The following is a 19,109-nucleotide window of genomic DNA, read 5'->3' as shown; positions in this document are numbered from 1 at the left end:
ACTCGTCGAGTTTGGGGGTCACTGCCCCGAGTGCTCCGACCACCACAGGCACAACTGTCACCTTTACCTTCCAGGCTCTCTCCAGCTCCTCTCTGAGCCCTTGGTATTTCTCGAGTTTCTCATGTTCCTTCTTTCTGATGTTTCCATCACTCGGGACCACTACATCCACGACAACGGCTTTCCTTTCCCCTTTATCTATGACCACGATATCTGGTTGGTTAGCCATTACCATCTTGTCAGTCTGTATCTGGAAGTCCCACGGGATCTTTGCTCGGTCATTCTCTACCACCTTGGGAGGTGTTTCCCATTTTGACCTTGGGGTTTCCAGTCCATACTCCGCACAGATGTTTCGGTAGACTATGCCAGCCACCTGGTTATGGCGCTCCATGTAGGCTTTCCCTGCCAGCATCTTACACCCTGCAGTTATGTGTTGGATTGTCTCAGGTGCCTCTTTGCACAACCTACACCTTGGGTCTTGTCTGGTGTGGTATATCCCTGCCTCTATGGCTCTGGTGTTCAGGGCCTGCTCTTGGGCAGCCAGGATGAGTGCCTCTGTGCTGTCCTTTAGGCCAGCCCTTTCGAGCCACTGATAGGACTTCTTGAGATCAGCCACTTCTGCTATGGTTCGGTGGTACATCCAGTGTAGGGGCTTTTCCTCCCATGATTGTCCCTCTTCCAGCACCTCATTCTCTGTTCCCCATTGTCTGAGACATTCTCTGAGTACATCATCCGTTGGAGCCTTCTCTTTGATGTATTCATTGAGCTTGGATGTTTCATCCTGGACAATGGCTCTCACACTCACTAGTCCCCGGCCTCCTTCCTTACGGCTTGTGTACAGTCTCAGGGTGCTGGACTTGGGATGGAACCCTCCATGCATGGTGAAGAGTTTTTGGGTCTTAACATCCGTTAGTTGCCCAGTTTTCAATCTTGCCATGATCTTATCTCTCAGGTCAGTTGCTGCTTCGCTCAGCATTTCATTCATTGGGGATGGCTTCCCAATCTCATCATTCATTGGGGCTTGCCTCCCAATCTCTGGTTGAACCTCTTCCTCTGATGTGGCAGCCTGGGGCCCTTCACCTCGGAATTTGTGTTGTACCTCATCAATCTCAAGTTGTGATAGCAATTGCCGTTTGTGGAACACTGATATATATATATATATATATATATAGAGAGAGATTGGGGCAAATTATTTTGTGACTCTCTAGAAAAATTATCAGAATAAAAAATATATCGATGTGATCAAATAAAATGAATGATTTTTTTAATAAAAAGGTTCCTCGTCATTCAAGTCAATTTGCTTTCCTTCGGGAGAGAATCGGATGTGAAGGATTTTTTTGAAGGAAAAAAAATGCGAAAAATGTCCCAAGAAAAGAAAATAAAGCCATTTTTGTTTTTATTTTTTTTATGAACAAATTATTCATAGCAGAGGGATGTAAAAAAATGTGATCTTGCAAAGGCTTCTTTTTAAAAATGTGTTTTTTCTTTGATAAGAACGATTTCAGATTGTCTCAAATGTTCCATAAAGACAAAGTTCTTAGACATTGTATTGTCCATCGTTGAAAAAATATAAGATACTTTTTCACTCTGACATCATTCCTAAAAAAAAATAATGTTCCTGTGACATCACCGTTTGCGGGCCGAGCGGCCATTCAATTTCAAATTTCGATTTCAACTTCAATTTTTCAATTTCAATTTTAATTCCAAATTTCCATTTTCAAAACAGTTTGCGGCACCAGCAGCCATTTTCAATTTGAAATTTTTTTCAATTTCTAATTTCAAATTTCCATTTCAATTCCCAATGTCCATTTTCAAAACTGTTTGTGGGCTCAGTGGCCATTTTATTGTCCTGAATCGTTGAAAAAAAATACAAGATGGTTTGTCACTCTGATACCATTCTTAAAAAAAGTTTGAACGGGCCAAAAAGTTCCTGTGATGCCAAGCTTCAAAATGGCATGAAAAAAAAATACTGCATTTAAATAAAAGCGAGATTTGATCCAAAAAAATCAATTGTTCGTCATCAGACTCCCAGCCAGTGACTTGGTTTGTTACCTTCAAAAGCCGAAGCGACGGACCATCGCCATCCACCCGAGGGCACTTAGCGCCAAAGGAGGTCAAACATTGACCTTTGCAGTTAATAAATAGTCCATGGGAAGGACGTGTCAATCATTCGCCGCGGGGGTCTGAAGGGGGCGGGTCTTCTACCCGGCTTGCTGCTTGTTACGAGAATCGTCGTCAGCACCGTCGTCGTCGTACTTGTCGCCGGCCCGCTCTCGGTTCCAATGTCGCAGTCCGTCGGGCAGGGTGGTGTCCTCGTCCAAGCCCCCCGTCCCCTCCACAAACTCCTCGTAGGTGGACTTCTCCTGAAAGGGCCGCGGGCCCAACAGCTCCACCATGTCCGCCTTGTCCAGGACTTCCTTCTCCAGCAGCCGCTTGCCCACCTAAAGCGCGAGATGGATAAGAACTTGGGAGGGCCGAGAGCGACCGGGGGGGGGGGGGGGGGGTTACGTACCAGCTCCACCAGGTCCTTTTTGTCCTGGACCAGCTGCAGGGTGCTGGCGTACGCCTGCTCCACCAGCGCCCGGACCTCGTCGTCGATCAGCTCGGCCGTGGCTTCACTGTAGGGCTTCTCCAGGACCGTCTCGCCTTGGCGCGGCAGCTCAAACGACACCTGGCCCACTTTGTCGCTCATCCCGAACTGGACCACCTGCCGCCACAGCGACACTTACAAACGCTTTAGCTCACAAACGTTTCGCCTTACATTACATTAAATTCACAAGAATATAATCTTAATAACAATAACACATTTCATTTATAAGCGCCTTTCAAAACTCTCAAGGTCACTTTACAGTCACAGGATAGGTTTTTCTGTGGGTGAGCAGCGGCAGCCACATGCGTCAGCGTTCACTCAAACCGGAAGTAACTTAAATAGATAGAAAGCTAGCTAGATATTAGATAGCCAATAGATAGACACCTAGCTAGGTAGCTAGATAGCTGTATAACTAATAGATAGCCAGACAGATAGCTCGCGAGCCAGCCAGATAGCTAATAGATAGCAAATAGATAGCCACCTAGGTAGCTACCTAGATAGCCAGCCAGGTAGCAATCATAATAATCATAATAACCGTTATAATAATAATCACAATAACCATAATAATAATATCAGTAATAATAACAACATACTAATAAGATAAAAAATAATATACTGATAATAATAATATTCCGAGATGGAATTACTTGGCATATGAACTAGTTTTCGGCAGATGAAACAAACCACACAGCACCACGGTGGCTGGCGTACTAGTTTCCGGCGGAAGAACAACAAACCACATGGTCGAACAGCGCCACGGTGGCTGGCGAAATAGTTTTCCACGCCCACTTTCTTTGAGTGCAGACGTGGTTTGTTATCGAGTGAAGTACTTTTACCATTATGGGACCGAAGAAGACTCCACCGCAGGCTAGTGTTAAGCCGAAGAGGACACAAAAGAAAATTACAATCGAGGAGAAGGAGATCACGGTGACTGGTAGACTAGTTCTCCACACCCCTTTTCTTTGAGTGCAGACATGGTTTGTTATCGAGTGGAGTACTTTCGCTATTATGGGAGTGAAAAAAAAAAACACCGCTGGCTAGTGTTAAGCCGAAGAGGACACAAAAGAAAATGACGGTCGAGTAGAAGATCATCGAAAAACACCAACAAGGTGTGCGTTTGTGTGACTTAGCGTCCCAGTACCAGTACACTAAGTCGACCATTGCTAGGTGTGGCTAAGGGTATTTCTGTATTGTCTAAGCAACGGTCTCAGGCAATAGAAGAGGTTGAATAACTAGCTAGCAGGGTACAGTGTGAGTGAGGGTATTACCGCCGATAAAGCACGGCAACTTCACTCAGATATCATCAAGAGGCAACTACATCAACAACCATCACAAAGGTCAATAAAACCACTGGATTATACAGTAGTCTATTTCTTTCATTACAATATCATATCACATTTATTATACATAAAATAAGGTATATTTTGTGTAGTTTTAAGGCTTATTTAGTCAAAAATTATGTTTGTAATGTTTTGTTGTTATGTTATGTTTTATTATTCTCATTTTAATGGTTTCTTATGGGAAATAAATGTTTGGCAGACAAAACATTTCGCCTTTCACACACTTTCTGGGAACCAATTAAGTTCGTGAGCTGACGTATCACTGTACTTGAAAAGCGGTGCTAAAATGCGTCGGCGAGTGGCTAACCTGCGCGTACGCCGACTGCGTGACCTTCTTGAGGTCATCCTGCGCGCCGGTGGTGACGCGTCCGAAGAAGACGCTCTCGGCCACACGGCCCCCCAGCATCATGCACATACGGTCAAAGAGCTGCTCGCGGCTGTACAGGAACTGCTCACGGGGGAGGTACTGCGCGTAGCCCAGCCCCTTCCCGCGGGGGATGATGGACACCTGTTCACAAAACCACAAAGTCAGATCTGGGCCAGCCGCCGTGCTTTGATGACGTGGCCCAACCTTGAGCAGCGGGTCGGCGTGGCGCAGGAACCAGCCCGTGACGGCGTGGCCCGCCTCGTGGTAGGCCACCGTCTTTTTCTCCATCGGCTGCAGGACCTGCGTCTTCTTCTCCAGACCTGAAATGAAACCGCGGTGGTAGCACAAAGTACTTTCCCGAGCCGCTTCACCGCTGGGTTGGGGATGAGGAATTGAGGAAATTGGCCAGGACGGCGAGCGGCATCCCGCGCTGACCTCCGATGACCCTGTCGATGGCCTGTTCAAAGTCTTTGTGACGGACGTGCGGGTGGAGGTGCCTGGCGGCGATCAGCGCCGCCTCGTTGCAGACATTGGCGATGTCGGCCCCTGCATTAACACAAAAACGGACGTCATTATCACGTTTGACTTTTGGGGACGGTCGCTGGCGCAATTTCCAGGCGTCGGTCACGTGCCGGTGAATCCGGGCGTGGCAGCGGCCATCTTCCGGGCCAGCATGTCCTTGTCCATCTTGGGGTCCAACTTGATGGGTCGGAGGTGCACTCGAAAGATGGACGCCCGTCCTTTGATATCCGGAGGACCTGATGGGAGCCCCACACAGTCAGAGACAGAGAATTAAAGAGATAAATGAGAGATAGCGAGATTGAGAGAGTCAGAGTAAGACAGTGTCAGAGTCAGAGAGAGTGTCAGAGTAGGAGAGTCAGAGTTGAGTCAGCAAAAGAGAGAGAGCCAGAGAAAGAAAGCGAAAGATAGAGAAAGAGAGAGAGAATGAAAGAGAGCGATATTGAGAGAAAGAGAGTCAGAGTCAGAGTTGAGTCAGAGACAGAGAGAATAAAAGAGAGCGATATTGAGAGAAAGAGAGTCAGAGTCAGAGAAAGAGAGAGAGAATAAAAGAGAGAAAAGAGAGAGATGCAAGAAGAGAATGAAAGACAGATATGAGAGAAAGCGAGAGTGAGAGAGTCAGAGTAAGAGTGTCAGAGTGAGAGTCAGAGAGTCAGACTTGAGTCAGCGAAAGAGGGAGAAATATACGAGCTATCTAGCGAGCTAGCTATTCACTAGCTAGAGAGAGTCAGAAAGTCAGAGAGAGAGAATGAAAGAGCGAAATGAGATAGAGAAAAAAAGAGTCAGAGTCAGAGTTGATTCAGTAAAAGAGAGCCAGAGAGAGCAGAGTCAGAGTCAGACTTGAGTCAGCGAAACAGAGAGAGCCACAGAGAAAGAGAGAGAGAGAGTCAGACAGAGTCAGAGAGAGAGAAAGAGAGAGAGGGAATGAAAAAGAGTGAAATGTGACTATGAGAGAGTCAGAGAGTCAGAGTTGAGTCAGAGAAAGAGACAGAGCCAGAGAGCCAAACACAAAGGCAAGTGTTGCGCAAAGGTCGTTATTTTTTATTTTATTTTTTTTTGTTACCGATGTAAATCTGCCTGTCGAAGCGTCCGGGCCTCATGAGCGCCGGGTCGAGGACGTCGGGTCTGTTGGTGCCGGCCAGGACCACCACATTGGTGGCCGTGTTGAAGCCTGATGAAAAAAAAACTTTAAAAGGGTGTGCGGCGGCGGTCGGACGTCGCCAGCACCGCCCACCGTCCATCTCCACCAGGAGCTGGTTGAGCGTGTTCTCCTGCTCGCTCTGGCCGCCAAAGTTGCCGCCACCTCGCTTGCGGCCCACCGCGTCGATCTCGTCAATGAAAAGGATGCAGGGGGCGTTTTTCCTCGCCATGGCGAACATGTCCCTCACCTGTCAATCGTTTTTTAAAATTGAATATTCTCCCAAGATGGCCGCCTTTCATCCAGACGGTTTCTCACCCTGGCGGGACCGACGCCCACAAACATCTCCAGGAATTCCGAACCGTTGACGGTGATGAAGGGGACGTCGGCCTCACCGGCGGTGGCTTTGGCCAGAAGCGTCTTGCCGGTACCGGGGGGGCCCGACAGCACGGCGCCCTACCAAAAGGGGTCGGAACCTGACTCGGCGACGGCAATTGGACTCCAAGGGGATAGGTACCTTGGGGATCTTGGCTCCCAGGTCCTGGTACTGCTGCGGGTTCTTGAGGAAGTTGACGAACTCCAGGATCTCCAGCTTGGCCTCTTCGCAACCCGCCACGTCTTTGAACTTGACCTCGATGTTGTCCTTCATCATCTTGGCGGTGGATTCGCTCATGCCGAAGGGTCCGCCCCTGCCGCCTCTGGGCCCCGCCCCCATGGGACCCCGGCGTAACGTGAACAGCAGGAAGCCGATGAGGAGCAGCGTGGGGATCATGCTCATCAGGAAAGACCTGTGCACAAAAACCGTCAGATACGGCGAGGAGCCTGTCGGTGGGCGCTGGCGCCACAGCGCTGACCCGTCGCTCTCGGAGCTGTAGATCACGGCGGGCCGGCGCGACGTCTCCATGCCGAGCTCCAAGTGGGCAGTCTCCAGGTTCCTCTCAAAGGTGTCCACGCTGCCGATGTTGAACCACACGTAGCTCTGTGCATGCCGGCGGGAGACGTTTTGGACAAAGCCGGGTTACGAACAACACGCGGCCCAACAACGCCGTAACCTGGCCCGCAAGTGGCAACAGCTCACCCCTTCGGCGTCTGCGCCGGGCATCAGGATGACGCGCACGTACTGCTTGTTAACCACTTCCAGACGATCCACCTGAAGCCAGGGGGTCAAAGGTCATTTTTTTGGGCGCCGCGGTTGGGCCACATTACCGTCATGGTTTCCTCTGTTATGAATTTAGGGAAGCCATTAGAATGTTTAATCCCCTCCACATATTCCATCAAGAACCCACAAAAAAAGGAATGAATAACTGGTTTTCAAATTTGACGTAAAAAAAAAAATATTTATTGTAGTTTTGATACGACAATTTGAAATTTTGCTTTGGACTTTGGCAAGCATCTTGACATGGTTGATTTGCTTTCACGAGCCGAATCAAATAGTGAGGTGGGCCAGATTTGGCACCCGGGCCTTGACTTGGAAACCTGTGATCGAAGGGATTAGCCAGCTAGCTCAGTGTGCCGTGAGAGATCGTCATGTATGCTGTGAGAAACTATCCAATGCCTCCTTTTCAAATTTTAAATTTTACAAACATTCATTAATCATTTTCTGCCAATATTATGTCATTGTCCCGTGGGAGGGAAAGTTAATATTCGTCCGTGTGGCAACACGTCACTGATTGCCTCTTTCCTCCGAGATGGTTCGTGGTCTGCCGCGAAAAAATTACAATGTAAAGTAACGTGCCCTGGTTAAAAAGAGGATGAAAAACACTGAGCTAGCTGAAGAGAAAGATAGCTAGATATTCTGCTTACTAGCTGGCTTGATAGATACAATTAAAATTGCACAAGTTTGATTTGCGTTCGCGGGCCAAATAAAATGATGTGGTGGGCCAGATTTGGCCCCCGGACCTTCACTTTAACACCTGTGATGTAAGGGATTATCCAGCTATTTGAAAAGAAAGAGAGGTAGCTAGTCCGCTTATTAGCTAGCCTGATAGAAAAAATTTGAATTGCACAGGTTTGATTTGCGTTTGCGGGCAAAATAAACAGATTTGGCCCCCGGGCCTTGACTTGGACACCTGAGATATAAGGGATGAGACAACTAACTGAAGAGAAAGAGAGCTAGCTATTCTGCTCGCTAGCTAGCTTGATATAAAAAATTCCAATTGCACAAGTTTGATTTGCTTTTGCGGGCCGAATAAAATGATGTGGCTGGCCAGATTTGGCCCCTTGGCCTTGACTTGGACACCCGTGACCTAAAGGCGCACCCTGAAAATTGGAATGCAAACGTCCGATCACGTGCTGAGCGAGTCCCACCATGCCACGGCCCAGGTAGCGTTGCACAAAGTCCTTCCAGCTGATTTCGCGGCCGTTGTCGCGGAAGTACAAGTAGAGCAGTGTGGCGCCGACGCCGGTCGCCGTGACGGCAAGGTAGCGGAAGTCCTTCTCGTCCCACGGGAAGTCGCCCTGAGGACAAGCGGCAAAAAAATTCAGATGCTATCATGAACGCGAATTCCATCACTCTTTTTCTTCCTTGTTTTTGTTGGGCAGAATCAGAATCAAAATCAGAATCATCAAGTATGTAGAACACACAAGGAATTTGTCTCCAGTAGAAGACGCTGCACTAGTATTATCATAAGAAAAATGGAGGCACTATACAGTTCTATGGAGGAGGCACTATACAGTTTAGGTTATAATAATAATATAATAATAATAATAATTATTATTATTATTATTATAATGTTCATTTATAAGCGCCTTTCAAAACTCTCAAGGTCACTTTACAGTCACAGGATAACTTTTTCTGTGGGTGAGCAGCGGCAGCCACACGCGCAAGCGTTCACTCAACCCAGAAGTAACTCAGATGTAAAGCTAGCTAGCCAGCCAGGTAGACAGCTAATAGATAGCAAATAGCTAGCTAGCTTCTTCTTCTTCGTTTCCTTTCGGCTTTTCCCTTCAGGGGTCGCAACAGCGAATCAATGTCCTCCATCTATCCCGGTTTTGTGCATCCTCTTCTCTCACACCAGCTACCTTCATGTCATCTTGGACCATATCCATAAACCTCCTCTTCGGTCTTCCTCTCGGTCTCCTGCCTGGCAGTTCAAGGCTCAGAATCCTTCTCCCGATATAGTCACTCTCTCTCCTCTGGACATGTCCAAACCATCTCAGTCTGGCCTCTCTGACTTTCTCTCCAAAGCCTCCAATATGAGTTGTCCCTCTAATGTACTCATTCCGGATCCTATCCAATCTGGTCACTCCCAAAGAAAACCTCAACATCTTCAGCTCAGCTACCTCCAGCTCTGCGTCCTGTCCTTTCTTCAGTGGCATTGTCTCCAGTCCAAACATCGTGCCTGGTCTCACCACCATTTTATACACTTTTCCTTTCATCTTAGGTGAAACCCTTCTATCACACATCACACCTGACATTTTTCTCCAGCCTGCCTGGACACTTCACCTCTTTTCCACACTCTCCATTGCTCTGGACAGTTGACCCTAAGGACTTAAAATCCTCCTTCCTCTCCTTTCGAGGGCATATCTCCACCTCTGTAGTTTCTCCGCCACCTGTTGCCCGCTCTCGCTACAGATCACAATGTCATCTGCAAACATCATGCTCCAAGGAGATTCTTGTCATCGTCTGTTAACCTGTCCATCACCATAGCAAATAAGAAGGGGCTCAGAGCTGACCCCTGGTGGAGTCCCACCTTCACCTTGAATTCCTCCGTCACACCGACAGCACACCTCACAACTGTCTTATAGTCATGATACATGTCTTCCACCGCTCTGACATACTTTTCGGTCACTCCAGACTTCCTCATGCAATACCACAGCTCTTCTCTGGGCACTTTGTCATATGCTTTCTCCAGATCTACAAAGACACAATGCAATTCCTTCTGACCTTCTATGTACTTCTCTATCAACATTCTTAAAGCAAATACTGCATCTGTCGTACTCTTTTTTTGGCATGAAGCCATACTGCTGCCCACAAATGTTCACATCTCCTCACTTCCTCCTTGCTAATGTTTGCTACGTCTGGGACCACAACAGTCACGTCTTCTACTCTTTGTTCCTTCTCATTTTCCTCATTCATCAATTCTTCAAAGTACTCATTCCATCTTGCCATCACACTACTGGCACCTGTTAATACATTGCCATCTCTATCCTTAATCACCCAAACCTGCTGCAAGTCCTTACCATCTTTGTCTCTCTGTCTCGCCAGCCTGTAAAGATCAGTCACGCCTTCCTTGCTGTCCAGCCTAGCATACAAGTCATAATAAGCCTCTTGTTTGGCTTTTGCCACCTTTACTTTAACCGTGCGCTGCATCTCCTTGTACTGCTGTCGACTCTTGTCCGTCCTCTCAGTGTCCCACTTCTTCTTTGCTATCCTCTTTCTCTGTATACACTCCTGCACCTCCCCATTCCACCACCAAGTCTCCTTATCTACCTTTCTTCCACTCGATACACCAAGTACTTTCCGACCTGTGTCTCTGATTATGTTCGCTGTAGTTTGCCAGTCATCTGGAAGGACCTCTTTCCCACCCAGTGCTTGTCTTACCTCCTTCCTAATTGTCATTCAACACTCTTCCTTTTTCAACTTCCACCATTTTGTCCTCACTTCAGCCTTTTGTTTCTTCATCTTCCTCACTGCCAGCGTCATCCCACACACCACCAACCTATGCTGTCTGGCTACACTCTCACCAACCACTACTTTGCAGTCACTGATTTCCTTTAGATGGCGCCGTTGACACAAAATGTATTCTACCTGTGTACTTCTTCCTCCACTCTTATAGGTCACCCTATGTTCCTGTCTCTTCTGAAAGAAAGTATTCACAATAGCCATTTCCATTCACTTAGCATAGTCAACCACCATCTGTCCTTCAGCGTTCCTCATCTGGAGTCCAAACCTGCCCATCACCTCCTCATCATCATCTTTGTTTCCTGCGCCAACATATCCATTGAAGTCTCCACCAATTACAATCCTCTCACTTCTCGGGATGTTCTTTATGACATCATCAAAGTCCAACCAAAATTTCTCCTTCTCCGCCAGCTCACATCCGACTTGTGGGGCATACCCACAAACAACATTGAAGAAATTGAAGATGTGATGCCTTCAATTTCTAGCTTCAGACTCATCATTCTATCTGATACTCTTTTTACTTCTAAGACATTCCTAACAAACTCCTCTTTTAAGATCACTCCAATTCCATTTCTCTTCCTGTCTTCGCCATGATAGAACAACTTAAACCCTGACCCTAAGCTTCTAGCCTTGCTTCCTTTCCACCTGGTCTCCTGGACACACAGTATGTCCATTTTCCTTCTCTGCATCATGTCAACCAACTCTCTACCTTTACCTGTCATTGTTCCTACATTCAAAGTTCAGACTCTTAATTCTATACTCTTGGCTTTCCATTTCTCTGTTTTCTTCCGGGCACACCTCCCTCCTCTGCTTCTTCGACTAACAGTAGTCCATTTTCCACTGGCACCCTGAAGGTCAACAGTACCAATGGCGGCTGTTGTTAACCCGGGCCTCGACCGATCTGGTATGGGATTCAGAGGTTTGTTTCGCACATTTGTTTTGACAAAAAAAATTACGTCGGAAGCCCTTCCTGACACAACCCTCTGTATTTATCCGGGCTTGGGACCGGCACAATAAGACACTGGCTTGTGCCCCCTTGTGGCTACATTAAATAGCTAGCTAGCTATTGATTGTTACAGCACTTGTTTCGAGTTAATGGCGACAGGGGAAGAAGTTTGTATGAGGTCAGTATAGTTAAATGTCTGCTGGATTTGGTGCACATGGATCGGTTGCGCCTGCCTAAAGGGAGTCGCTGGAAAAGGTGGTGGGCACGGCGCGGAGGATGATGTTGGACACACCCATGCGACAAGAGCATGCCAAATTTCGGAAGCCAAACCTTCTGCATTCGACTCCACCAGTCTTTTTTCCCTCCTCTCTTCCCGCCTCCTGCGCGTCCTCCTCGTCCTCCTGCGCCTTCTCCTTTTCCATCTGGAAAACACAGACGATGACCCCCTTTTCATCAAAAACCGCTATTGTTTTTTGCTCGCTGGTGTCAGCTAGCATCCGGGTGGGCGTTCACCTTTGGCCTCGTTGGAATAAAGGCGTCGACGGGCCACCCGCAAGTCGCGCACGGACACAAAGTCGGTAGCGGTCGGACAGGCACTCTGTAAAGAAACCGGAACCACCGTTTATTTAAGACAAATTTTTCTTGATGCAAGATGCAAATGAAAATATATATCGTCATATCTTTTAATAGGACAGTTAAACCTGGGTTTTCGAACGTCTCGTTTTCGACCAAAGAATTTTCGTTTTTTTATGTCTGGGTTTACACCAAAAATGGGTTCTGGACCAACCTAAGAGCACCTGAATGCACCACTCAACTCCCCTCTGCTTCCTTCTACGTCACTTCCTGGTGTTGCGTGTTCTTGTGACCAACGCATTATCCTCGTGTACAATTCCAATATGAGCAGGCGTGTTTGTATTGTTCAATACGAAGGCATAGATAGCTATCTGTAAGCTATCTATTAGCTAGCTAGCTTTTTATCTGTGGCTGCTCACCCACAGAAAAGGTGATTGTAAAGTGACCTTGAGAGTTTTGAAAGGCGCTTAGAAATCAAAGGGATTATTATTATTATTATTATTATTATGAAAAAACACAGACAGAAAAGATTAACAATTTTTACATCGATTATAATGGTAAATGTTGTTTTGGTTTTCGAACGTCTTGGTTCTTGACCAATTTGGTTTTTGATCATAAATTTCAGTTTTTTTAGGCCTTGGTTTACAACTGAAAATTGGTTTTCGACTAAACTGAGCGCACCTGAACACACCACTCGACAGCCCCCTGCTTCCTTATACGTCACGTCCTCGTGTCAAGCCTCGTTGCGACAGACGCATTATCCTTGTGTAGCGTTTCATTGTGAGGAGGCGGATTGTGTTTTTCAATTCCAATTAAAAAAAAAAAACACACATACGGGAAGGATTAACAATTTTTACATTGATTATAATGGGAAATGTTGTGTTTGGCTTTCGACCAATTCATTTTTCAACCATTTTTTTAGGGGGTGGGTGTTCATGCCTCAGTTTACAATCGAAAATGGGTTCTGGACCAAACCGAGCGCACATTAATGCACCACTCAACTCCCCTCCTTCTTCCTCATTGTGATTGACGCATTATCCTCATGTAGAGTTCAATTGGGAGCAGGAGTGTTGGTATTGTTCAATATTGATGAAAAAAAACAGACATTAACTACATCGATTGTAATGGGAACTGTTTCCGTTTTTGACCAAATTGTTCTACAAATTCCCAGCAGACCAATCAGCCCATTTCCAACGGAGCTTGGGCGCCATCTTCTGCATTTTCTGGGACGCTACACATCAGTCCTGATGCGTCAAAATGACCCGCAAGAACTTCTTTAATCAATTGCAAACATTTATGCTTTTCTCTTCAGAACTATTTGAATCCTATTCATAACTGGATGAGTAACAAACATTTTTTTTGCATTTTCAGCATACTTTAAGTCATTTTATTGGTGTTTTGTATTTGACAAAAAAATGACTTCAAGTCGTCTTTATTGGCGTTTTGCATTTGACTAAAAATGATATAAAACGTTTTTCTGATGTCAGTTAGGAAACAAAAATGGTGTCGATTGCCCTTTAAATGGTTTGCATTTCGTTTGTTGTGAAGGAATTAACAGCAAAATAATGAGTCCGTCCACGAGTTTGACAGAAGTTCCATTCCCCTGTAAACATAGCCTCGGTTCTCCAAATGGAATATTTAGGTCAACAATTAACATAAATCACATCCGTTATAAACAGAAAGGTGCGTTATTAAATACAAAAAAATAACTTTTAAATCAGAGTGAATCACCGGCACCGGGAGGCGCGTGCATCCGCCAATGAAACGACGTCTTGCGGGGACAGCGGACAGCCGAGTCGTGAGTGCCCAGTAGCACTGAGGCCGAGCAGCCGAGGAGAGAAGCCTCAAAAGATGCGACATCCTCCCTGTGCCGGCCAACCAAAGGGGAGCCCCCCAAAAAATCCAACGATTTCAAATCCAACTCGTTTTCTCTACCTCATCGTTGTGCTGTTATTGAACAAGGACCAACGTCAAATGTCAATCGGGATTATGCAAAGACCCATAGGATCTTGCAGCGCCTGATCGTAAAGAGGCGAAGAAAAATAAACATAAAAGCACTCGTATTAGGATATTTCAATGCATCGGAACTAATTAATGGTTATTCTTAACATGGATTTTTGTTGGTAAAGTATATACACGGTTTATTCTGTTTTCTATTGACTTGATTTAAACCAGGCGTTATGAGAGCACCATGAAAACGATGATTGGTGGGAGCGAAATAATGTCCGTCCCAATAACGGAATAAAGCGTGACTGTGCTTTTTTTTATTTTTATTTATTTATTTAGTTTTTCACATGACAAAATACACTACATCCTATAACAATATATATATATATATATATATATATATATATATATATATATATATATATATATATATATATATATATATATATATATATATATATATATATATATATATATATATATATATATATATATATATATATATATATATGGTTAGCACAATCATATGAAAAACAGTGATTGTTGCAAACAATAAAGATATCTGGATGCAACACAATTAAATACTGTACATGGATGAAAAACCAAAACTGCAACGTTTACATAACTTACGTGACGTTCGAGAGTGCCTGAATAGAATGCCGGCGCGCAGCTGTGACGTTACAACAGCTTTTTGACTGACTCAAGAAACACAAAAAGTGATGTTGGTTGCCCTTTAATGCACAGTATGGAATGTACAGTCATTTTCAAAATCATGACGCTTCAGCAGACAACACAACAAACATTGTTGCAAAAAACGCTTGCATTCATGTAACAGTACATGTACATAACACTGCAATTAGTATGTATGTAAGCTATTTAAAAAAGTCATCAATCTTCTTCTGCTTCCCATTTTTATATTTTAATATGAACACTTGCATCTTGTTTAACGTTTCTAAAAAAACGGATGCATTTTCTACGGATTCAAAGAAAGATCGCGTGTCCGCAACCCCTTGCAACGCTTTTGTCGAAGTTGCAAAAGGTGTGCATTCAGTCGCTTCTTCTTCATCGTCATCAGCATCATTACGGGAATCTCCTGTGGCAAACTTGGCTTTGACCTCCGCTGCGATATCCGCATCTGATGAGCTTGGGAATGTCGCAATGTCTTTGTCGACTGCGACATACGATGCAATGTCGGCGACTTTTAGCTTTTCAGCCAACACTGCAAGAGGAATGTTGTCGTCATCCTCTTCGTTAGCTGCAGATGTTTCCTCACTGCACCCTGGATTTTCAAATTTGCAGTGACGGAAGCAGTTCTTGATGGTGTTTTCGGACACCGTGCTCCACGCTTTGGAAAATGCTCTGATGGCATCCAAAACAGTCCATTGTTGAAGACACACGAGCAGCCGTCTGATACACACGAGCTGCCGTCTGAAAATGGCGTCTGCTCGGGAGAGCTGCTCACGTAACCAAGACAGGTGACCAAGTCGACCAATGGCGTGACCGATATATCGATATAAACTATATATATATATATATATATATATATATATATATATATATGTGTGTGTGTGTGTGTGTTGAGATCTTCAGCGTTTTCGCGATGCATTTGGGAGAATAAAGAGTCGAGTTGGTCCTCTTGTTTAGATCATACAAGTAGGATATTTATTTGCCAGACCACAGAGAGCAGCCGCTGCGGTCATCGTCGTACGAGAAGTCAAAAACATACACATAAACTGGCTTTTATCGCTGTCAAGTCACGTGATGTCGCGTAGTGGCTGGGTTGCCAGATCAGCTCAGTATTACAGCATTACACAAAATGAGTTTCTTAACACCCCCACTTATACTCAGTTTGCTGTAATGTAAACCAAGATACATAGAACAATGTGACCTCTGTCTTACACATTTCCACTTCCAAAAACAATGGGTGTAAACTCGCAAATACAATTGTTTTTGCATATTGGTAGTCATCAATAATGACATCACCGTCCCGTATGATTTTGATCACCTTATCACTTCTTGACTCTTTGGCATACATACAATAATCACCTGGGTTTTGCTTATACTCATTATCGGTTAAATAATCATGTAAGACCGTGTTCCCGTTTAGGCCAGATTGTTTTAAACCGTAAAGTGATTTTTCTAGTTTGTAAACTAGACCATCATCCTTTTCTCCATTTTCCAGAGCTGCTTTTTGAAGCACCACTCTTATACTTGTTTGATTGGCTGTTGGTGAAAACGTCTCTCCATCGTCTATGTTTTCCACCTGGCTCTTGCCCTTTGCTACAAATCGTGCTTTGTATTTATCTCTACCATCTACATCACGTTTGATAACATATACCCATTTACCCCCCCCCCCCCCCAGTTTTCTTGCCCGCTGGTAGGGTTGTTACAGTAAATGTGTTGTTCTCATTTAATGGTGGCATTTCCTCATCCATGGCTTTTGCCCATTCTTGTGAATAAGTTGATCTCATAGCCTCTGTATATGTTCGCGGAACACCACACACAGCTCTGTAACAGTAGTCCACTGTGATGTGTGCCTCATTATTATCGCTATACTCAATCACAAAATCATCAAAGTGACTAGGTTTCTTTCTTTCTCTAGTAGATACCTTCTATTTTCAGGTTCATCATTTGTGTCACTTTGTTGTGTGAGGTTATGTTCATTTGGCCTAATCTCTGTGACTGCACTTTCGCGTGCATCCATGTCTTGTATACATGACTCTTGGGCTCTCTTATTAGGCTTCTGAAATACCTCACTAGTCTTAGGCCTTAATCTCATGCCATAATATGTGTTTTCATCTGTTTCATTTGTCTGCGTCTCTTTCTCAATATGTAAATAGTACAACTTTCCATACACATGTATTTCATATTTTGTCCCACCTTTTGTAATCAGTGCATTTTTGCCTTCTTTAAATAACACTGTTGCTACGTTAAAGGTCGCCTTCTTTACAGACAAAATGTCTTGGGGGTATGAAGGAATGTATAAAGCGTCTTTCAGCGTTGCTTTATGTCTTTGTCCTTTGATGTCAATCAAAGAGACCCCAGCATCTCCCCTTTTCTGTGCGACTCCGCCGCTTTGTGTGCCGTCCGCCAACTCCACTCGTTGTCTTTCCAATCTGAACATGCTGTCTAAATCCTTGAACATGGTCACGTCGGTGATGATATGCGAAGTGGCTCCCGTGTCCACCATCAATCCTCTTTCTCGGATGTTGCGACCCAACTGCTCCCTGGATCTGGTCTTGCTGTCCCTCATCTTGAGCATGTTGTCGGTGTCGCCATCTTCTGACGATTTACTGGCATCATCTCGTCTGTCCTTGTTCTTACGCCTGCACGTTGCGTCTTTGTGTGTCTTGCTTTTTCAATGACTGCACCATGTCTTCTATCGACATTCTTTTGCTTTGTGGCCTCTGCAAATTTCCCCATTGTGGGACGAATAAAGGTTTTTCTGATTCTGATTCTGATCCCACACTTGAAACACACTATGCTTGTGTCATCACTGTACTGGTCACGGGTGTTGGTTTTGGTGGTTTGTCGTCCACTCTGACCTTGTGTCTTCATCACACTGTCCCCTGACTCAGTGTTCATTTTCTCAGTGGCTTCAAAACTCCGTAGCTTCGTCTTGTAATCTGCAAACTTGATTTCATCATTTGAATGCGCTCCATGGATTGCAAATGGCTTGAAACTTGCTGGTAGTCCTTTTAATACCATGGCAACAAGTAGTCCATCTCCCAAAGTTTCACCTGCATTTCGGAGTGCTGTGATGGCGGTTTCGGCTTTGATGATACAGTCTGTAACACTTTCCTCGTTCCTCTTTTTAAGCGACGTGAGCGTGGTGTACAGATTTATTATCCGTGGTTTTCCTTTCTCGGCATAATATTCTCTCAATATCTTCAAAGACTTTCTTCCATCATCAGGTGCATCTCTCATTATTAGTGAGAGGCTCTTGTCATCAAGCATATTTATCAATTCGGCGTACGCATCTGCATTTTACTCTGCATCCGTAGCCATTTCGGAACTTGTCGCCGGCTCGCTTAGCACGGTCTTCTTTAGTCCCAATAAATGAAAATGTCCGAGCATTTTTGTTTCCCATATCTCGTACTTATCTTCATCTCCGTCGAATGCCAGTCAAAGGTGCCTGCTTGCCCTTCCTTGATCCATCTTGACTGCTGTTTAGCCGGTTAGCGATAGCCTCGTTTGCTCACCGCTCTTTCAAGTCTGGATACACTTCTGGCTTCACTTTATCTCCCAAACGTCTCCTGGGCCCATAACCTGTTGAGATCTTCAGCGCTTTCGCAATGCATTTGGGAGAATAGAGTCGAGATGGTCCTCTTGTTTAGATCATACAATTAGGATATTTATGTGCCAGAGCACAGAGGGCAGCCGCTGCGCTCATCGTCGTACGAGAAGTCAAAAACATACACATAAACTGGCCTTTATCGGTGTCAAGTCGCATGATGTCGCGTAGTGGCTGGGTTGCCAGGTCAGCTCAGTATTACAGCATTACACAAAATGAGGATACAATCTAAGTGTCTTAACTGTATATATATATATATATATATATATATACAGTAAAGTCTCGTTATATCGATATCGGATATATCGATAGTCCCGGTTATATCGATACTATTTCTATGCACGCACAGAGAAAATTACATGCAAACAGGGTCGGATATATCGATAGTCCCGGTTATATCGATATTTTTTCGGACTCCCTTGAATATCGATATAACGAGACTTTACTATATATATATATATATATATATACAGGCGGCCCGGTAGTCGAGTGGTTAGCACACCGGCTGCAGAGGTCGCCGGTTCGCGTCCCGGTCCGGCCTCCCTGTGTGGAGTTTGCATGTTCTCCCCGGACCCGCGTGGGATTTCTCCGGGTCCTCCGGTTTCCTCCCACACTCCAAAAACATGCATGGCAGGCAGATTGACCACTCCAAATTGTCCCTAGGTGTGAGTGTGAGAGTGACTGTTGTAGGTCTTTGTGTGCCCTGCGATTGGCTGGCAACCAATTCAGGGTGTCCCCCGCCTCGTGCCTGAAGACAGCTGAGATAGGCTCCAG

General features: G+C 45.2%; 1 protein-coding gene across 6 annotated transcripts; it reads right to left on the bottom strand.

Moving 5' to 3' along the window:
- Positions 1–1,378: 1,378 nt before the first annotated feature.
- LOC148898427 (mitochondrial inner membrane m-AAA protease component AFG3L2-like) lies at positions 1,379–14,069 on the bottom strand. Of its 6 annotated transcripts, XM_088997633.1 has the most exons (16): positions 13,826–14,069; positions 12,035–12,119; positions 11,852–11,943; positions 8,259–8,408; positions 7,030–7,101; positions 6,806–6,930; positions 6,469–6,739; positions 6,270–6,407; positions 6,048–6,201; positions 5,877–5,984; positions 4,927–5,052; positions 4,730–4,840; positions 4,499–4,614; positions 4,235–4,435; positions 2,510–2,704; positions 1,379–2,438 (listed from the first exon to the last, which is right to left on the bottom strand). In XM_088997633.1, exons 1-16 carry the CDS (start codon positions 13,952–13,954, stop codon positions 2,199–2,201), a joined length of 2,313 nt encoding a protein of 770 aa, XP_088853759.1. In that variant the 5' UTR covers positions 13,955–14,069; the 3' UTR covers positions 1,379–2,198. The 6 variants fall into 6 exon arrangements, with proteins under 6 accessions (XP_088853759.1, XP_088853757.1, XP_088853758.1 ...); XM_088997631.1 differs by having other exon boundaries at positions 6,469–6,930; XM_088997632.1 differs by having other exon boundaries at positions 6,469–6,930; positions 13,832–14,069.
- Between the last annotated feature and the right edge of the window lie 5,040 nt (positions 14,070–19,109).

This window comes from Hippocampus bargibanti, linkage group LG05, assembly GCF_051943395.1.
Source record: "Hippocampus bargibanti isolate YZ-2025 linkage group LG05, ASM5194339v1, whole genome shotgun sequence".
Taxonomy (NCBI): Eukaryota; Metazoa; Chordata; class Actinopteri; order Syngnathiformes; family Syngnathidae; genus Hippocampus; species Hippocampus bargibanti.
The sequence above is the reverse complement of the archived record's forward strand: the minus strand, read 5'-3'. Positions and strand labels throughout refer to the sequence as shown.

Bases quoted from the DNA above. Each gene is read 5' to 3' on its own strand.
- LOC148898427 (XM_088997631.1), bottom strand. From the start codon at position 13,954: ATGTCGCATCTTTTGAGGCTTCTCTCCTCGGCTGCTCGGCCTCAGTGC. The intron at 12,120-13,825 runs GTGATTCACTCT...GTTTCTTTACAG, and splicing joins GCACGCGCCTCCCGGTGCCG to AGTGCCTGTCCGACCGCTAC. The intron at 6,202-6,269 runs GTGAGAAACCGT...AACGATTGACAG, and splicing joins TGGGCGTCGGTCCCGCCAGG to GTGAGGGACATGTTCGCCAT.